General features: G+C 44.0%; 1 protein-coding gene across 1 annotated transcript in view; it reads left to right on the forward strand.

Moving 5' to 3' along the window:
* The window catches only part of scfd2 (sec1 family domain containing 2), a 149,938-nt gene that overhangs the window by 24,627 nt on the left and 106,349 nt on the right, over window positions 1-18,962 (forward strand). The window contains exon 4 of the mRNA XM_088911879.1: window positions 876-1,051. Coding sequence (XP_088768005.1) covers window positions 876-1,051 — 176 coding nt within the window. The remainder of the gene's footprint in view (window positions 1-875; window positions 1,052-18,962) is intronic.

Here is an 18,962-nt window from a genome sequence, read left to right on the forward strand (position 1 = left end):
TTTGCTGTTCTGGAGCAGTAGCTCATTGTGAAAGATCCACTTTGCCAGTAAAAAGGAGGATCAGCCAGGGCCTTGCACACCTGCAGAACCCAGTGCATGTACACTTCAGAAGATTGAAGATCTGAAAAGAAGCAGTAAAGGAATGCCGTCAGTTATTTTAAAAAGTAGATTTTCTTGTAAACATCTGAGTTCACCTTGTGCCTTCGTTTTATGAGGCAGTACACAATACAAGTAGTCCATTTTATGGTTCTGTCAAAATTTCCAGGTCATCCCTTTTGAAGTCCAGGATATAGGTCTACAAGGGTGTTTCAAGAAAAAAAAAACAGGCAGTTCACAAAACAGCTACCAGTATCTATCTGACTGCATTAAATCAAAGTGCTTATTAACATTGTTTCTGATCTCAGGGATTTGGCAGTGGTCATGAGGACTCCGAAGTTTCAATAGGAGATGCACTTGTGGCTCAAAACATCAACCCAATAACTCCTACCAGAACAGATTAAAAACAAATGGGAGCAGCGGAACTGTGTACAGACGTTTAGTCCTCGTAATGACACCTGGTCTCTTCCCCTGTTTTATCTATGAATTGCTTTTACTTTAACCAGCTGTCTACCATCATTCTCTCTTTCCCGTTCCTTCCTCTTTTTGATAACAGTACGGCGTGTTATTTTGCTTATGCACATCCTGTCTGGCTTTTCATCGCAGTGGGTGTGGCATGTACAGTACAATTAAATTAGAGTCCGATTTCTGGTGTTTCTCTGTGTTTCTTTCTTTTCCTAAACAGCTGCTTCTCAGGACCCCACAAGGCGCAGGAGTGAGCAGGCCCTGCAGAGCTGCAGATGGGCTTTGCTCCTCATCCACCTCTGTTCTCCCTGCAGGCCGCGTGACACCGGAGCAGCTCTCTGCCCACATCCAGCTGTTCAGGAGGAGCTGGAAGGCCTTGCGGAGCCACTGTGGAGTTCTCCAGCTCTCCCTGGCCGCAGCGCAGGCACTGCGGCACCCCAGCCTCTCCGAGTGGGACACCCTCCTTGCCTTGGAGCGGCTCCTCCTACAGGTGGGACCCGTTTTCACCCCTTGTGCCGTAGGAAGAGGTGCAGTGTTAAAAACAAGAGCCCTTACATATCCCACTCTGGAAATTTCGATTTGCATAATGAATGTAGTGCTTATTTCATTCCTGAAGCGTGGCCACTATGAATCCATAGAGGCCTTATATACAGTAGCATTAGTTCCAAATCTATTTCTTCCATCCTAGGCAGTGTACATGGACTGGATTTTTACCAGCTTCGCCAGATTCCCAGAAAAACAGATGTGTGTTATGACTTTGCTTGTGCCCCCCTGGATGTTGTACTGGAAATGAAGGAAGCTGAGATCATGAGCTCGACTTCTGAGAAGGCGATGATGTAATAGCTGGACTGGCCCACCCACCCTTTTCACACCTTTTATGACATCATCAGCAATCCATGCTGGGGGGGGGGGGGGGGGGTGTGGCTCTTCCCACTGGGAGCTGCTCACATCATGGGCTGCCAACACCTGACATCACTTGGCAGCACCTGATGCCCGATCTGACGAGGCAGATATAAACAGTGGTGTGTTGCAGGTCGCAAAAACAAACAATCTAAAAATCTCATGGGCAGGAAAGTCTACGTGAAAGGGATCTGAGAGATTCTTCTGGGTCTTCATCAAGACAATGCGTAAAAAGGCAAACAGAAGGCTTTGTTCTGTATCATGAAATGTAAAGTTTAAGTAATGGGAGCTTCTGCTCAATCACACTAGAAAGACCTCTCTCAGAATATTATGCTCAGTTTAGTCACCATACTACAGAAAGGACAATGTGGCCTCAGAATCTGTTTGGAGAAGTGCAACAATAATGATATCTGCTCCTAGATTATTGTCATGTACAGAGCAGGGGTGTTAGGCCAGGTGTGCTGCCTGATTGCTCTCTGTGCTTGCGCTATCTTGCTCCCGAAAGTGCCCCCTTAATTCAGCCGGTGAAGCAGATCCTCATTCCTCTGCCTGATCCCCCGATCGGCAGAGCAGTGAGGCTGCTGTGTGTCGCCCAGGGGACTGTGGCAGCTTGCTGCTGTTTGAAGGGGGGTCCCCTCTGGTTGGGCAAACCTCGCCGGGACCCTTTGGATGAACAGCGCTGTTTAAATGCAGTTGTTACTGTTTTGTTAAGACCTGAGGAGGTGGCGTCAGCATTGCTGAGTGTCGGGACTCTGGTTCTGTACCATGTCGCACGGGCACATGGGGGTGTCGCAGGGGCACATGGGGGTGTTAGGTCCGAACAGGAGCCACAGAGGCAGGAAGGCCGTGCTGGCGGGGGAGACGGCTGTAACGTGAGCAGTGTGTGGCTTCCGTTCTCCTCCACATTTCAGCTGAGGCTGACAACACACTCCGCTCACTCCCCGCTGTTCAGCGTCTTTTCCCGAGAAGACAAATACCACGTTCATGACAGACCTACTCTTTTCGAATGCCTTAGTTATATGGGTTTTTTTCATTTCTTTTTTTCTCACTGAAACTAAAGATGGGAATTTAGTTGTGTAATGCTTTTGTGAAATTAAAACAAGCCCCCTGCACTTCATTGTGATAAACAAACAACTTTAATGAGACATGCTTAGTGGTTTTTGTAAACAGTTACAGCCCTGTATAGGGAAAAACACTGTAATAAAGGAAACTTTTGAAGGTCTAGGGCATTGGTAAAATAAAATTCCTGTGTTGACAGTGTTGCTTTGGAAAAGGTAAACTTTTTTAGGTTCTAAATTCAGCAAGAGCCCTTCAAACATGGTAGTAAGGATTGACATGAATGGACAGCAGCAGACTCTCTGCCACTCAGTGTCTGAGGAGACTGAGGAACACGGTGAGAGTTAGCTGCCCAACAGTGCTTGAGTCCACGTGCACAAGGAAGCCCAACTCCAGGCTGGGCTGCCTTATTTCAAGAGCGCTTCTGAGGGAAGAACAGGGACACGCCAGAGGGGTTTCATGGAGCATGCCCTGAAGCAGCTGGTGTGCTTTCATTCCTGGGGGAGAGAGACTTAGACAGTTGTTCCTCGGTGGCCTTTGATGAGTAGGCTTGGAAAACAAGGCCGCTCTTCAGATAACTTCAGGGCAGAATCAGCACCTCTCAGAGCTTTAACCACTGATTCCTTTGGTGCTGTTTTTTTTCTCAAAGTAATGAATCTGATACCAAGCTGTGTCTGAAACTGCAAAATCAGATGTTGGTGAAGAATAAAAAAAAACAGCTTGTAGTGCTTGCTGGCACCAAAAGGAAGAACTAACCTGTGTGTAGTACTCCTGGCTACATGGATACATCCAGTGCATTTTGGCTTTGGTTCACTTAATGAAATATGTTAGATATAGAACTGTGTGACTATTACCTAATATCTCTTTTCAGTTTTATGCTGTGTTGCATAGAAAATCTTTCTTTCTAATGATGGGGGGCTGCTGTGCTTGTTTGACTGTTGTCCTGTGTTTTTCCTGCCTCCAAATTTCAAAATGTGCTGTTGTCTGGCAGTTTTGCCAAAAAAGGAAAAAATTACTGCGTCTCAATTGGATCATTTTCTCATTCATGGTTTGCATCTATTTCCTGAAAAAATCCAGCTTATTAAGTAATTTACAGCCCTGGGAAAACTTAATAAAGCAAATGATGCCACAATCGCTAATCCTGTGCCAACAAACGAGACAGAGCGTTGGAGTTCAGATTATGTGAATTTTTGTATGTCAGACAGTCATCTTAGGTCACAATTAGAAAAATATCAAATTTTACTCTTAATTAACTCTTTAGACAGAAACTCCCAACAAAGGTTTAACCCACAATAAGTTGACTTGGTAACAATCTCCCATCTAACTCTGAAGAGCTTCAGAGATACTGCAAGTCACAGCTGGATCTTGCACCACAGAAGTCTCTTCCTAAGTGTTTGTGCACACAAGTGAGATTGTCACTATTTTTCTGTTTAATCTGCTGTATGTTTAGAATACATTTTTATCACCAAAGGTCTTCATGATTTATTCCTTAATGTGCCATAGTTTGTTATATGTTTTGGTGTAGATTTGCCACCTTCTCTGACAGTTCTATACTGTACATTGCATGTACTGAAGATGTTCAAGTAGGTAGCTGCATCAGCATGTGTAGGCTGCAAAGGAACAGGTAAAGTTTTATTCCATGCTGAAAGGAAAAGAAAAGAGACAGAAAAGAGACAGCCTTCACGCCTTCACATTCTAGAATTACTAAGTTCTGAATTACCTGATGAACAAAATTTGCCCAAGAGCTCCTTTCATATGTAACCTTTCCGTTTTCTCACTTGCTGCGGAATCTGTGAAATCATAAAATTGTTGGCTTTTCACAATTTTATAGAATGATGGACTCTTATTATTTAGCACAGGATCTTCTCTTACAACCATATACAAAATCCACTCCCTTGAGCAGTGAAGCAATGCAACGGTTTTCTTCAGCAAAATACCTTCTTGTTTGCAACCTCTAGCTAGGAGCCTATACTTTTGTGTGCCAATTATATATTATACTTATATATGCTTGTGTTCTGTACTCAAGAAGCCTTGATTTGGCATGCAGATTTTCCTGACCGATACCATAGTTTTATTTAAGTTGGTCAGAAGAGGTTCCATGTGTTTTAACATGTTAAAATCATTTTACTAACATGTCTGTAAAGCCCAGTAAAGTCTTCAGACAATTATGGAAGCACAGCTGTTGACTTTTTACAACTGAGGAGCTTAGAACTTGTTTGAAAGATGAAGATGTGTCCCAGGGAACCTCTGACAAGCCCAACAAATTCTGTGCATCAGAGTCACCAAAAATGTCGTCAGATGTTTCCTCTAGGTTTATTAACTTTAACTTTGGAGCTGCTGCATTTTTGCCGAGGCTCGGGTGGCCCACAGGAGCAGATGCACTGATGCAGCGTCCTGCAGCAGGAGCAGACTGGGGTGACGAGTGAATTTGAGGCCGTGATTGAGGCATGCTGCCTGGCGATCTGATCGCCCAGTGCTGGGGCTGCCTGCTGGGTGCCAGCTCTGTCAATAAATACAGCCTCTTTCACCAGCTCTGCCTCTTGCATCACTTTTTCCAGGAATTCCAGGAACATTTTAGTCAGCACCGCAAATTCTGCTGTTTGTTTGGCTGAAATATCAGATGCTGCCTTAATTGAACTATACCTTTATTTTTCTCCTCGAGGGAAATTCACATGATTTGTTTAGCGAATGCCAGTAGCTGATGCTTTAATATTTAAAATCAAGAACAGAAATGTACTAGTAGTATTTAGGATGAGAACATTTTAATGCATGTAATTTTTTTGTGAAAGTATTAACTTGGGAATATTCTTAAATGTGTATGTTATACATAAAAATAAGCCAAGCACTGTAATCCGAAGTGGTTATCTAGTTGCTGCCAGAGCTCAGATGTAGAAATGAGGTTTTGGTGCTTCTTGGGTGGTGTTTGTGTGCCAGTCCAGCCTTGTCCTTTACCTTCTGTAGAATATTCTTATTTTACAGTGAATAATAATGTCTGATCTGCACGTACAATTGTTAAGGAAAACGTAACCGCACTCTCAGACCAAAACAAGAGAATATCCTGATGTGAATCACAAACACTTGTGCCTTTAAGGAAAACACAAAAAGAACTGGGGCTCCCGAGAGCCAAAGCTATTGACACTAATGGGACCCCCACCCCCGTCTTTGACAGAATGGACACAGGCAGGCACCCCCCCCCCCCCCCCAGCCTTGCCCTGAAGTCAGTGAAGTCACGGCGGTCCGAGCTGTGCCTCCGTGCCCCCGAGCGCTCATCACCGCGGAGCGGAGTGTGATTCCCTGGTTTTGGTGTGGGATCCTGACCACAAAAGACCTGACCTGAGACCCGACCAGAGCTCATTTCCCAGGAGCCTCTGCCAGCGGCTTCACTGCGCAGGCGACCTGGGCTGGTGATTAACAAGAGCCCTGCAGCCCTCTGTGTAATCCCGTTAGGAACAGTCTGGAGCCCCTCCGGAGCCCCTGGAGGAGCTGGCCCGCTCCTGTTGGCTTTGATAACTGGCAGCTGCCTCCCGGGTATCTGCAGTGATACTGTTCTGAGTGCTTTTGTCGTAGATGAACAATGGCAGAATTAAGCTCAAGAAGTCTGGTAAAATGTTTGATAATAAGGGCAAAGGATAATTTTCTCAGTTGTGAAATCATTTTATAGTGTGAGACTAGCAATAAGTGCCATGGATAACTAATTATCTTGCTGTACATGCAACAAAGCTGAAGCCAAGTTCTATACTATTAAAATGTAGAAGCATGCGCTAGCTGAATATGGAATAAACAGTAATTAAGAGGAGTTATGCTGTGAGCCACAATCCAGCTGGTTAAACAGTTGTCCTCAATCCCTTCTAGCTGTCTGGGAGCAAATCACTTGAAATGTACAGCAGTGCCCATCTGTACTCCTTAAGGAAGTGAAAATGATCTTTGCTTTTTAAATAAAGCTTAAATCATAAAGCATAAATCACCAGTAAAGATAGAAATGACTCTTGTGCACAATGTATTAAACCATTTTATCGGTAACCAATTATTTGTTAGTTATACTTACAGTGATGCAATTATAACAGGTTTTAAACATATATTTCTCCATAGACATCTTGAGAATTGTGGTTAGAAAACTTCCATTAACATTGAGTCTTCTCCTTGAATCTTCGTTAAGAACAGAAAGATTTATAAACTTCTCTTTGGCTTTCTCATCAATTAATGTCTCGGATCTATTTGGAAAAGTTAGCAATTTTTTTTGTATTATGTTCATTGTCTTAACATATTGTGCTTAGTTTGTTTTTGTTAGCACTCAAGTTGTTTATATTTCAAAAGACTCAATGGAAAATACAAACCATTCTCAAGAGAATTTGATAGTCAAAGTCTTGGCTGAATCAGCACATAATACCCTTTCAACACGTCCTACATTTGCAGAGCAAAATTATTCAGGCTGTGAGCGTGGAGCTCACATTAAAACACGATGGCTCAAATACAGTAACTACCATTCGCCATTGTCTCGATTGGTTTCTACATCGCTGTCACCCTCTAGGTGGTGCTCTTCTCTTTGGAGCAGGATTTCCAGTCCAGAGCCCCAGCAGTGACCAGCAACACTGACACTGTGCTGTGGGAGGTGCCGTCCATCTGATGAGACATGAAGTCGCAGTCCTGACTCCTCGGTCATGAAAGATCCCTCAGCATGTAAGGGGGTGGTCCAGGATTACCCGCTGGTGTCCTAGCTCAGTTCCACTCAGGTCCTGTAGACTGGCCCCCCTCTGAATTCAGCTGGCGCAGCGGTTTCTCTCTCCCCCACCTGATCTGTGTGCAGTGGGGCTGCACGTCAGCGGGGGGTGAGAGGGCTCCCTCCTGTATTTAAAGGCCTTCTTTTTTTTGTGATCCAATGTGGGGGTGAAGAGCCCTCTAAAATGCAATGAAACAAATTTAACAATTAAGAGGATCGGTCCATGCACTTCCTCCTGGTGCGATGTAGGGGAAAACTTGGAAAAGCAAATTGCTTTTGTTTTGTCTGTCAAATCTCATCACTATGAATGCTCTTTTCCAACTTTAATTGTAAAATCCACCTTTTTATATTGTTGCTGATGTCAAGAGCCAACTGGAATAATTCATGGCTGTGTCAGTGTGAGTAATACTTTCCCCATGTGTCATTCGTGTACCCCCTTCCTCTGTTTGCCCACTTCTTACCGCCCCAGGACCAGTCTGCGGAGTCTTGTCCTGGGCAGGAGGGGACCCCTCGTCCTGTGTTAAGTTTGGCTGGTCAGTATTCTGCGAAGGGGGCCTTGGAGCTGTGTCCTCCTGTAGTGCTCATGCAAAAGGCTCCTCAGATCTGGAATCCATCGTAATAGAGTTAAAGCTTATGCTTTATGAGTTTAAAAGCAATACATTGTTGGTTTCTCTTTTTATACGAAACACAACACGAAGGAAACCTACTGGAGTTTTGAGTGTTTATTCAGACATTCTTCCTACCGTAGTCTGTTCTTAGTCATCCATCTTAAAGAGTTGAATTTATTTTTTTATGAATTATTCATCCGTTTATTAAAAAGGAGTGGTCTGTCACGGTGCAATTTTGCTTGTTTGAACGATTTTTGTGGCATTAGTCAGCTGCTGGTGTTCAGAAGACATGTAAATTGAAAGAGGCACCTCATTAGTGTGGCGCTCAGGCGGGGTTTGCACTCCGAGAAGCCGAGGGCAGGCGATTTGTCCTGTGATCCGCAGGAACAGAGATTTCTCTTGAGGAGAAGGGAGTTAGGTTGAATTTAGGGTGAAACTGCACTGCCAGTTTCTTCCAGAGGCCTGTCTGCTGTGGATCTGGGGAGATACTGTGTGGGACGTTCAGAGCTTTTTTTCTTTTTTTTTGCCTCAAAAATATATAGTAGAAATAACAAAGTTACTTACCCATGACAAATGCTTAAATTTAATGAAGGCAGCAGATTTTTATGTTTCTGCCTGGGCATAATGAGCCCTGTGGTTAGAAAACTAACGGAAACTTCGAGAGTCAGGGATTCTGCTTAGAGAGTCTTCATTAGGAGCAGTAAGTTTTCACTACATTCCAATACAGAGCTATAAACCTCTCTTTGGCTTTCATTAATATTTCAGATTAACTCAGAAGAGTATGTGATTTTTTTTAGCTCATTGTCGTAATGTATTGTGCTTGGTTTGTTTTTTAACTGAAGTGTTGATATATTAAAATTAAAAAAATCAGTGGAAAATACAAATCATGCTCAAGCGAATTTCATGGTCAAAGCTTTGGCTGAATCAGCACTTCATCACCTTTCAACAAGACCTACATCTGCAGAGCAAAACTATTCAGGCTCAGGGTGTAACTGGGGGGAGCCTCAGAAGTCCTGTTTTTACAGCCTTTCAACTGGTTGTTGAATCATTGCCACCTTGTCTCCTGTTCTGGTCGGTTCTCCGAGGCTCAGCCAAGCTGTGCCTGGTCTGTACTGGGACAAGAGACCCCCAGGCTGCTGCCATGAGTGGTGGTACTGGGCCAATAGGCCCTTGCTCTTGTCTTCTCTCTGGACCAGCATTTGCAGTCCCGTACCCCACTACAGTAATGAGGGACCGGTGCTGTAGGACCCATCATCCTTTGGAGGAGATGTTAAAGCGAGGCTCTGACTGCTTGGCCCTGTTGGAAGCCTTGGCTGTGTGTGAGAGTAGGGGTGGAAACCCCACTGGCCTGAACTGGCTAAATTGCACTCTGGGCTTGCGCAGTTTGTCCTCCCCGGCGTCCCCCTCAGTTCAAGGGGTGAAGACTGGTCTCGCAGATCTGCTGCGCAGTGGGGCTGTTTACACTTTATTGTGACTGGAATGAAACTTGCTGTGCATATGCAATTAATTAATAAATTATTAAGTCAATGAAGTTAGTTAAAAGAGTATCTGTTCACTGGGAACCATGCATCCGCTGCTCTCTAGCACTGTATTCGCATTGTCCTGTGAGTTTCCTTTAAAGGGGGAGCTTGTAAGGAGTTGTGGAAGTTCAAATTCATCACTTTATTTTGAAAAGAAACAAATCTCTCCTGTCCTCTGTTCCCTTTGTTGAAATAACTGCTCAATGTTGAAACACTGAAGCTGACGCCGAGATCTGACTCGGGCAGGAGTTTGTTTTTTTCTTGTTCTTTTTGAAGATAAGTTGGACTCCCTTAATGGACATGAGTCCTGAGTATAAAAGGCAGAAATGAGCCGACACGTCGTTTGTCACTCGTGGGTGAGTGAGGCCGCGAAGACGGAGAGGAGGGATTTGAGGGTGAAGCCTAGCAGAGGCTGAATGGCAAAGCCGCTCCTGGGAAGCCATGCAGTGGGATTATGCAGGTGTGTTTGATGTTTGCCTGAGGGATGCAAACTGTAGTGATCATTTAAGAAAGTTGGATCAGGAGCAGTCTGCCTTCTTTACCCCTGAGATCCACAATCTTTGAATCACAGTCAACGCTAAGACCACCAACCCCATCCAGAATACTACAGGGAAGCATGCTCACCTGGGGTCTTGTCTGAGATGCCAAGTAAGGTTGTGCCTGTCCAGTGTGTTAGATGGAAGATGTATTGCTAAAATTAAGCTTTGGAAACGGTGATAATGAAGATCAGTAGGTCAAGTTACAAAAAAGCGCACATTCCTCGTCTTGCCGATAAAGGATAGGATGTCAGGGATGTGATGGTGAACGGTACTGGAATTGCCAAACAAAAGACCTTTGATTTTCCCCCCCGGAGGTAACGGCTGTTTTATTTGACCAGTAGTGATTTTTTCAAGCTGCACCTCAGGTCTCCACCTCGGATTCAGCAGCATCTTAGTGACCTTCGGCTCAGCGCGGGGGGGCCGAGCCCCTCGGTCTCCTCTCTGAGTCCCGCTGCACTCACAGCAGTCTGCAGCAGCTGGAGGAGGGATGCAGCTCTCGCTGACAGCTGACCCGTGTCCGCCCAGCCTGCCCAAGCAAAACATAAGAATCTGGAATTCTGTGTTTTACTTCACTAATGCGTGTAGGTATAGTAATTATAGATGAAATGTTTGTTTTCTGCCTGTTTGCTCATTTCAATATTTTTAATCCTGTGGCAGTCCACTACATCGTGGATGACAGCAGCAGTATCGTGTGGCTGTGATTGATATAAGGAGTTCAGGTCAGAACTAGAACTCTGTCTTGTGAGTTGGATTGGTTCCGGAGCAAGCAAGTCAAACCGGGGTGCAGGGTTTTGTTTTGCTGATGAGGGGTTGGGGGAAGCTGACTGTCTTTCTCCCCTGCATCCATGTTGTCTTTGCAAGGTCAGTGGACGTCAAATTGGGGTGGTTAGCAACCGTCCACAATTATTTATTTGTGTCGTTAAATTTGTTTGCAGAGCAAGAACAGCAGCTCCCTGTGGAAGCTAGCAGGGAAACGGCACATCCAGTATTTCCAGCCGGTCCAATCCATCAGGACCTCTCCGCACAAAGACATGCGGCTCTGTCAGCGTGTGATGCTTCAGCTTCATTGGCAATTATCTCGCCGAAGAGGCCTGTCCGAGTCGGCTCGTGTGCATTGCAAAATATCTGTCGTGCTTGTCACTCATGAGGCTCCAAAGCACACGACCACCTGCGAAAGCCCTGGTGACTCAGGCGCTGTCAGTGTTCAGCTCCATATGGAAGGATTCAGCAGGTCACTGCTTTCCCTTCACAGCGGCGCTCGGGGCAGCCCCTGGAATCCAGCCAGCCCATGCTTAAGCAGCAGGAAGGTCGACGAGGTCAATTAGAGCCAGTTACTGAAGTTCTCCCTGTTGTTTACGAGAGCTGAGGTTTGAAAGAGCTCTGTGTTATCAATAGGTAAGGCCAGAAACAGAGTGTTCCCCACAGAAAGAGTTAAACTGCATGTGATTTGGAGAGGCAGCCTTGTAGCCCTGTTTGTCTCCCCCTGTTATCTGTCTGAATAGACCTTAGAGGTTGGCATTTATACTAGATATTTCTTATTTGTTGCCCTCGTATTCAAAAACACATTGGTGGTAGAAGGACGATAGATGTCCGTGCAATAATTGATTTTAGTCCCATGTCCCGCCATACGCACAAGTGAGTTTTATCAAACTTTGCTGCAAAATGTTCATTTCTTATTTTTCCGTGTGTATCAAGTATCCATGGTATTCAAGGTATCCATGAAGAAAAAGTGAATACTGTTAAGAAATATCTTTCCTTTCCTTAAAAAGCACCATCACAAGGGGACAGGAGGATCTTGAGGTGTTAATGCTGGTTTCGAGAGGGCGTGTTGGTAAGCTGAGCTTGGCTGGCTCCTGCTGAGTTGATGGACAGTAGACTCTGTATCTGAAAGCAGCTTGTTCTGCTTTTCTGTCTTGTCTTGGTCTTTCTCTTCTGGGTTAATTATTTGCCTCAGGTGCTGGTTCCTTTGTCTGTAGTGGACATGTGAAAGGACCTGAAAGCAACTTTGTCCGTCAGGTCGGTTTACCAGAGAAAAAGAAGAAAACACACTGTAGCTCAGTAGGGTTCTGTGGGATAGACTATGTGGATGGAACTAACTTGCTAGACTTCTTTGAATGAGCCACAGCAGTAATGGGCAGTTGCAGAATGTATGCTGTAGTTCTCAGACAGTTTTGAAAAAGCCACACGTGAAATATTAATTCTCTCATTTTAGGTGGTAGGAATATAAGATCATGGGTGTGTTTGGATTGGAAACTGTAGGATGATGCTTAATGTTGAAGCGCAGAGTGTAACATTCAGATAGCAAACAATGTGAACTAAAAACATATTGTAAGATGGGAAATGCTGAGTTTGAAGAAGCCATTGTACTGTACGTGTTTTTTGTTGAAAAATCTTTTGGTCCCTGTGGGGAAACAATAAGAAAGGCAAGCACGATATCAGAATGTTATGATATTTAATTAATAATACAGAATTTAAATCAAGGGATGTTTCAAGTTAAAACTGTAAGACCTCAGAATCTTGTCTAGCATATTGGTCACAACATTTCAAGAAATATATTTGCTCTTCTGGAATTAGTCCAGCGTAGAGCAACCAGATACTTTCTTAGGTTTAGATCTTCGACTGAGTTAGGAGACCACCAGACGCGCTACAGGGACAGAATGGCCTTCTGTCCGAGTCCTCTTGCAACCAGGTTTATGGTCTTGTATTTTTTTTTTCATATAGTATTTAAAAATGAATGAAATCAAGTTCTGAATTAAACCAAAAGAAAAAATTTTGCAAGCAAAAAAAAAAAACAGCATTGCATGTCTTTGTGGTGTTTCCATCATAACGGCGATTTCTTGTTGTGTAGCCTGTCAGCAGATGTGAATGAGTTTGCTCAGGTAAACTAGTGGATGTGGACTACAGCACCTTACAGCATGCAAGACAATTCAGCTGCTGTGCAAAGACGTGCTCTTCGTCGTAGCTGGTATAGTCAGATGTGTGGCAGGGTGGCGTGTGGTGGGAAAAGGAACCGTGTTGAACTGGTCTCTGGAATTAGAAAACTGTTTTATTTTCTTACTGAAATTTATATTTTTAGCCTCTGTCCTGCTCTGTTTGAAGTGCACAAAGAAAAAATAAAGACAGAAACCATGCAGAGGCCTGTGGCTTGGCTGTTTGAACATCCGCTGCAGGGAATAACTGCATGTAGCTGAAACACCGCTGTTCACTCGTCCACCCGGAGAAGCTGTTTTTTGCTGCAGCAGTTCGTAAGCATTGGCAATAATCTGAGCTCACCGTGTAGCCTTGTAGGATCGGAAGGCATTGTCATACTAAACAGGAAAGAAATACAACTTAAAGAAAAGGGTGATGATGGCGTCTTTAGTTAGCCTTAAAAGACAAAATTGGTCTTGCAAGAATAAAAGCACCTTCTGTTAGTTCATTTGGATTTTATTTCAGTTGTTCATAGGAAAGATTTCACAATAATACAAGTATCAGTGTTTGTCCACATGTTGTTTTCAAGGAAAATTGGGGGGGGAAAGGGAAAAAATAATAAGTTACAAACAAAGACCACAAGCTACAAAACGGCAGTAAAACCCAACAAAGCTGTTATTCCACATGCAGGCCAGATGTACTTATTGCTTTGTCTTTGAGGGGTTGTAAGGTTGACTGTTTCCGATTACATTAATGCACAGCAGAAAGCAGCTTTGTAATTATTTCATTATTAGAATTAACAGTACTCACACCATCGCTCCATTGCTCTGGATCTTTGCTGCTTTAAGATAGGGATGTTTGTTGTCTGACTCACAACAGTTTCTGCCAAGGGTGTGTTGGCACTGGACGTGGATTTTTTTTATTTTGCAGGACATATACTGTATTTTAGCTTGGTGTATTCACACCTTTAAGAGTTCAGGGTGCTCCAAGATGTGTTGTGTAAACAATTTCAGAACTTGCAACTGCAATAAAAGTGACAGACGTAGCCCCCTGTTCAGGATTCTTTGCAAAGCCCTTGGGCATTTCCAGACCAGTAATGCAGATGGATAGTGCACCAAGATGAACCACATGTAGAAGTTATACTGAGGAACTGGGGTTTTCTCCTTTACTACCTGCAGTGCCAGCTTCATGCTCCTCCCTCAGGCTCCTTCATGCACATGGGCTGCGGTCTGTTGAGATGAGTGCTCTGCATTGCCCTTAGCTTTGGTTTCCGTGCTCTTGTCATGTGAGAGTTTCTTCCCAGGAACCACAGTGTTCAACATATGTTAAAAACTGGACAAAGAGCTTCACTGCTGATACTTAGAAAAGCCTTAATGCAGTATAGAACTTTAACAATCTTTAATATGTAATTTTCATTATCTACACCAGTTTTTTTTTTGCCATAACAAATTCCCATACCCTGTATAGTCCTTTAGGCTTATAGGTGGCTGGTAGTATAATATTTCTTCCTTAAACAAAAGCTTTGTCTTTTTGCACAGCTCATCTCCTCCTAGAAACAAGCTAGCAATAAAAAAAAAACATGAGCAGAAGTCTGGCTTTAATCTAATCTCCCCAAATCTTTTTTTTACACTATCTGTGCAAAGTCAAAAATTTCAAGTGGCCTTACTGTTGATTTTGCTGTCGGTCATTAATTGCAGATTTTTTGGTATCTGTCATGCTGCAGACATGCACCTCGTGTAAGCTGTCCCCCATCCTGGCCCCCCGCGGTAGCCAAGGCTGGGAGATAATGTTAGTGAGAGTGGCATTTCGTCTTTAGCAAGAAAAATACTAGGTTCAAATCCCCTGATCTTGTTTGTCAAGAGTAATGAGCCTGCCCTCTTGTCCATGGGGAGGAAGGTGGATGTTTTACTGTCTGAGTTAGAGATGTGAGTCTTTGTTCATGTGCTGCTGTTGCCTTTGCAATTGCAAATGATCTTAATCAGTTTATAATCTGTTCATCAGGGCGGATATTTAGTGTGTTTAAGGTCTGAAGAGGAAGTAGATGTCTGCTTGCTTCAGTGTGCATTATAGGATGAAAATATATGGCTTTTTTTTTTACTTTTTAGAAAAAAACTAGCAAATAAAATAACTTTTTTAAAATTTAAATCATAATTGACAATTCCAATTTCCTTTATCTTAGCAAGCCAGACAAATGAATTTGTCGATAGATACAGTTTAAAGTTTAAGAGCAACCTAGCTGCTATAACTGGAGACAATATAAATATTTAAGAACACTCTTCGATGAACCATTGGAAGGCAGGAATATCTCTGCAAGACGCATAAAGTTGGAAAGTGTGAATAAGTGTCGTCAGGCCAAGAACAAGCAGCTGTTTTACTAAAAGAATGATTATCAGTGACACTGACATGTAGTCTAAGCAAGCCATTTAAGACTGTACGGATGACACAATAATAACGATAAGGCAAAGACTGGAGGTGAGAACATAAAAATTGCCTTTGAAGCAGTAAAGAAATATTTCATTCCAACCAGTGCTGTGTTGTTTAGCTAAGGGGCTAATTTCCTAATTTCTTGGTTGTTCCCCAATGACAAAATTGTACTTCTGCCATCCATAGCTGGGCAGCACAGGGAAAATTGTTTGACATCTTCCGATAAACTCTATCAGACATCAAAAGATTCCTAGGGCAGCAATAAACTGAGAAGAAAGATCTCTCAAGATATGTTATGAAGTGAACATAGGAGATCTTTGGAGGCCATGATGTCCTCCTCTTGTCTTGTCGTTCCTCACCAGCTGTCCTGCACGACTCCAGGCACCAGTACGCTCCTGCCTGGACTATGGCAGCTTTCTCCTGCTTGGCCACCCTGCCGTCAACACTCACCCACTCCAGCTGGCCTGGAGTCCTGCGGTTCATCTCGGACTTCTTCTTCCTCGCTTTCCTGCTGCTCCCATCCCATCCGCCAGCTCCCCGACACCAGCGCCCAGCTGTCGTTGTCTCAACCCTACTCCCCTTCCACTCTTCCACCAGCCCCTCTGCGCCCCCTCTCCAGTTCCCCCCGGTCCCCAGTCCTGCCCTGTTCCTTCTCCAGGAGGGCTAGGATGAGCTGCCCACAGGAGCCAGACCTGCTCGGGCCGTATTCCTGCATGCTCTCAGGTCTGATGGACTTCCTTCACTGTTTCCTTGACTCTATTTCTCTAATGGCTTTAATTCTTAGACTTGCTATTTGCCCTTCTTGTCTGTAAGCACAGAGTCCATGCCAAAAGGGTGTTGACAGATCTGCTCTGTAGCCACACTCCCTGCATTGTGTTTTAGTTTTTAATACTTCACTCTGTTTGCTTGACACTTGCGTTTCAGTTGGTGTTACTGTTAGCCTAATTAGTCATTTCACCTGTTTCTTCCTTCTTGTACTGTAGCTTCATGCTCGTTTCTTGAGCTTGTACACAATTACACAAATCCTAACATTTGGAAGATGATGAAGTACAGGATCGCTGCCGTGCTCCAACCTGAGCTTACGATTGAGTGTGATGGCCAAGTTTTCTGTCTATTATGAGGAAGTGCCTGTAAGAAAGCAGCAGTTGTACCAGAATTTCACAGGGTCAGCAGCCAAAGCCAGACCAGAGTGAGGGCACTGAGATGGGGCCAGACCTGGGCAGCCCTGAGTAAAGACCACAGTATGAGGGGATCAAAAATTGAAGAAATTTAGATTCCTATTTTTTGCATGTAAGTGGAGGCAGTCAAGCTGGAATTCCTTCATGCAGGAGACCAATATTTAATTCTCACAGGGAGTATTTTCCTTGGCTGATTCTGATGACCCCATGCTCATAAAACACTCTGAAAAAACTAAATCATTTTAGACATTGTACCACACCTTAAGTAGAAATAATTATCATCATTATATTTATGATTTTTTATGCTTTATTTTATGAGAATAAAACCTCACTATGTGTTTGTCGACACTGCTGCTAATACTAAACTGTGACCATATACTTCATTCTTACTCACCCTGATTGGATTGGTCCAGAACCTGATGTGGGTCACCATCGTCTCGGTTCTGCCAGCTGCCGACCCAGAAACATTCTTTCACACTAGAGAAATTTTTAAACAGTGAATAGTGGGTCCCAGGTCACAGTGCCTTTGTGAGGATACAGGCATTCAGGCCACAGTCTTATTCACAACAGTCTGTGTGGGGGATTGAGCCTAGACTTTGTAGAGTTTTATCAGCACTTGTCTTCCTGTTCTGTTGTGTTCTTGCGTCTCGGCTCGGGGCTGAGAACACCCCCAGAACAGCCAAGGACAACATTCAAAAACATCAGGAAGCCCCCAACAAGGTTCAGGCAGTCCAAACTTCATTTTTGTTTTCTTCTTTAGCGGCTGCGTGTGAAACCTTTACGCGTAATTCAATTATTTTTTTGTCCAGCCGCACAGACAATTTGTGTTCAGGGGCCATCGCTCCTTCTCCTTCCTCTGAGTGAGTGTCTCCCATTCAGACTCCCAGGTTCTTCAGTGCAGTGAGGCACCTTGTAAATGTTCGAGTGTTTTATGACTGTTTTGTCTTTGCTCGGCTTGGGGTTCGTGACGAAGTGAGGTTCACTCTTGAGCGCTCACGGCCCCTCGCTCCCGTGCACTCTCTGGAGCCGGGCTCCTGACTCAACAGACTGAGTAACAAAATCTTGATCCTCACAAAGAAGGACAGAGGAGCTCATCGGGACGACAGGAAAGAGGCTGGGGTTTTGGGTTGTGTTTTCTTCCGGTGCTTGGAACAGGCGGCAGCGCGGAGCGACGCTTTTTTGAGCACGCACAATGTGGGAGCTGCGCTCATCGAAATTGACATCGAAAAGGATTTCAGGGCCCTGCTCTTCTCACGGCTCTTAAACAAACTCACTTCATGGGTGAAGGATTCGCCCTCTAGTTGAAGTTGTGAACGCTGTAGCTACGGCTTGCTGCAGCTCCCTGCCCCTCTGTGGTGGCATCAGTTTAGAATTAGCTCACAGCCACCCATCTGCACTTAATAGAAAATAAATGGTCGCTTTTTGTTAACCGTCTGTTGTAAGGGGGTTTCAGACTAGATGAGGAGAGATAAAGGTGCCTATAATAGCCGATTGTAGAAACTCTTCTAGTGCACGATAAACTATTAGCATCAGTTGTTCTGCCTCACACACACACAAAACTAGGAGCAGACACAGAATTAATTGCAGATAAATATGCCACAAACTGTTTGGACCCCCATGGTGCAAGATGTGTATCTACAGCTCAGTTCAGCCGGCCGAGCCATGTGGGAGTCATTATGGGAAATAGGTGGCTCGAACTGTAAACAGCCCACATTTATCAGTTCTGCTGTGCTGGGGACGGGGGCAGTCAGGGGGGACTTTGTCTCAAGGAAACCGTTAATAATAATGTGCTTTAGTTAAGCTGGGAATTGTTTGCTCAGAATAGCCTCGGGAATGTGAGCTTATAAGGGGATATTGAGGCTTAAATATCAGCCAACAAATTATTCCAGCACACAACAGCATATTTATTGATCATCAAGTCAAGTTCAGTTTTGTTAACGTAAAGCACACGATATAAGAAAACAATCAGGCTTGTTTGAGACTAAAAATATTTAACAAACGGCGGGAAGTTTACTCCAGTGCAATCTGTCCATGATTAAACCAACCTTTTTACAAAGGTCCTCTGCTCCTTTTACAGGACCTCGGGCCCTCCTGTAAAGTTTTGAACTGGCCTGTAAAGTTTCCTCTCTACATTTGTGTTTTTCCAATGTAAGATGGAGTTGCCTTGGAAGCCATGAAAAAGCAGTATCTTAAAAGCAAGACGATACATTGGAGTTAGGCTCTCCCGGTCTCAACTAAGTTGTGAAATAATTCAGTTCTTCCTTTGCTTGTTTTATTTCACTGTTCATGTGATTTCTGCTGGTGCATGTTCTCAGTCCATGGGGTAAGGAGTTTATGACCTTGCTGATACCAGTAAGAGCCTTGTCTGGCTGTAAATTTATATTTTATTGACTTGTCCTGATTTGATACAAGCTTCTCTGAGTCTGACCATCTTAAAACAAACCCTGAGTGTCGGATATGATTGATCTGCAATTCCGAATCCCAGCGCCTTTCCTGTCTCCTCTGGTGTCACTGCCACTAATCTGTCCTGTGGTTTCTCTGTGCCCACA

The sequence above is a fragment of the Atractosteus spatula genome, chromosome 1 (genome assembly GCF_055471065.1).
Source record: "Atractosteus spatula isolate fAtrSpa1 chromosome 1, fAtrSpa1.hap1, whole genome shotgun sequence".
In the NCBI taxonomy this organism is placed as follows: Eukaryota; Metazoa; Chordata; class Actinopteri; order Semionotiformes; family Lepisosteidae; genus Atractosteus; species Atractosteus spatula.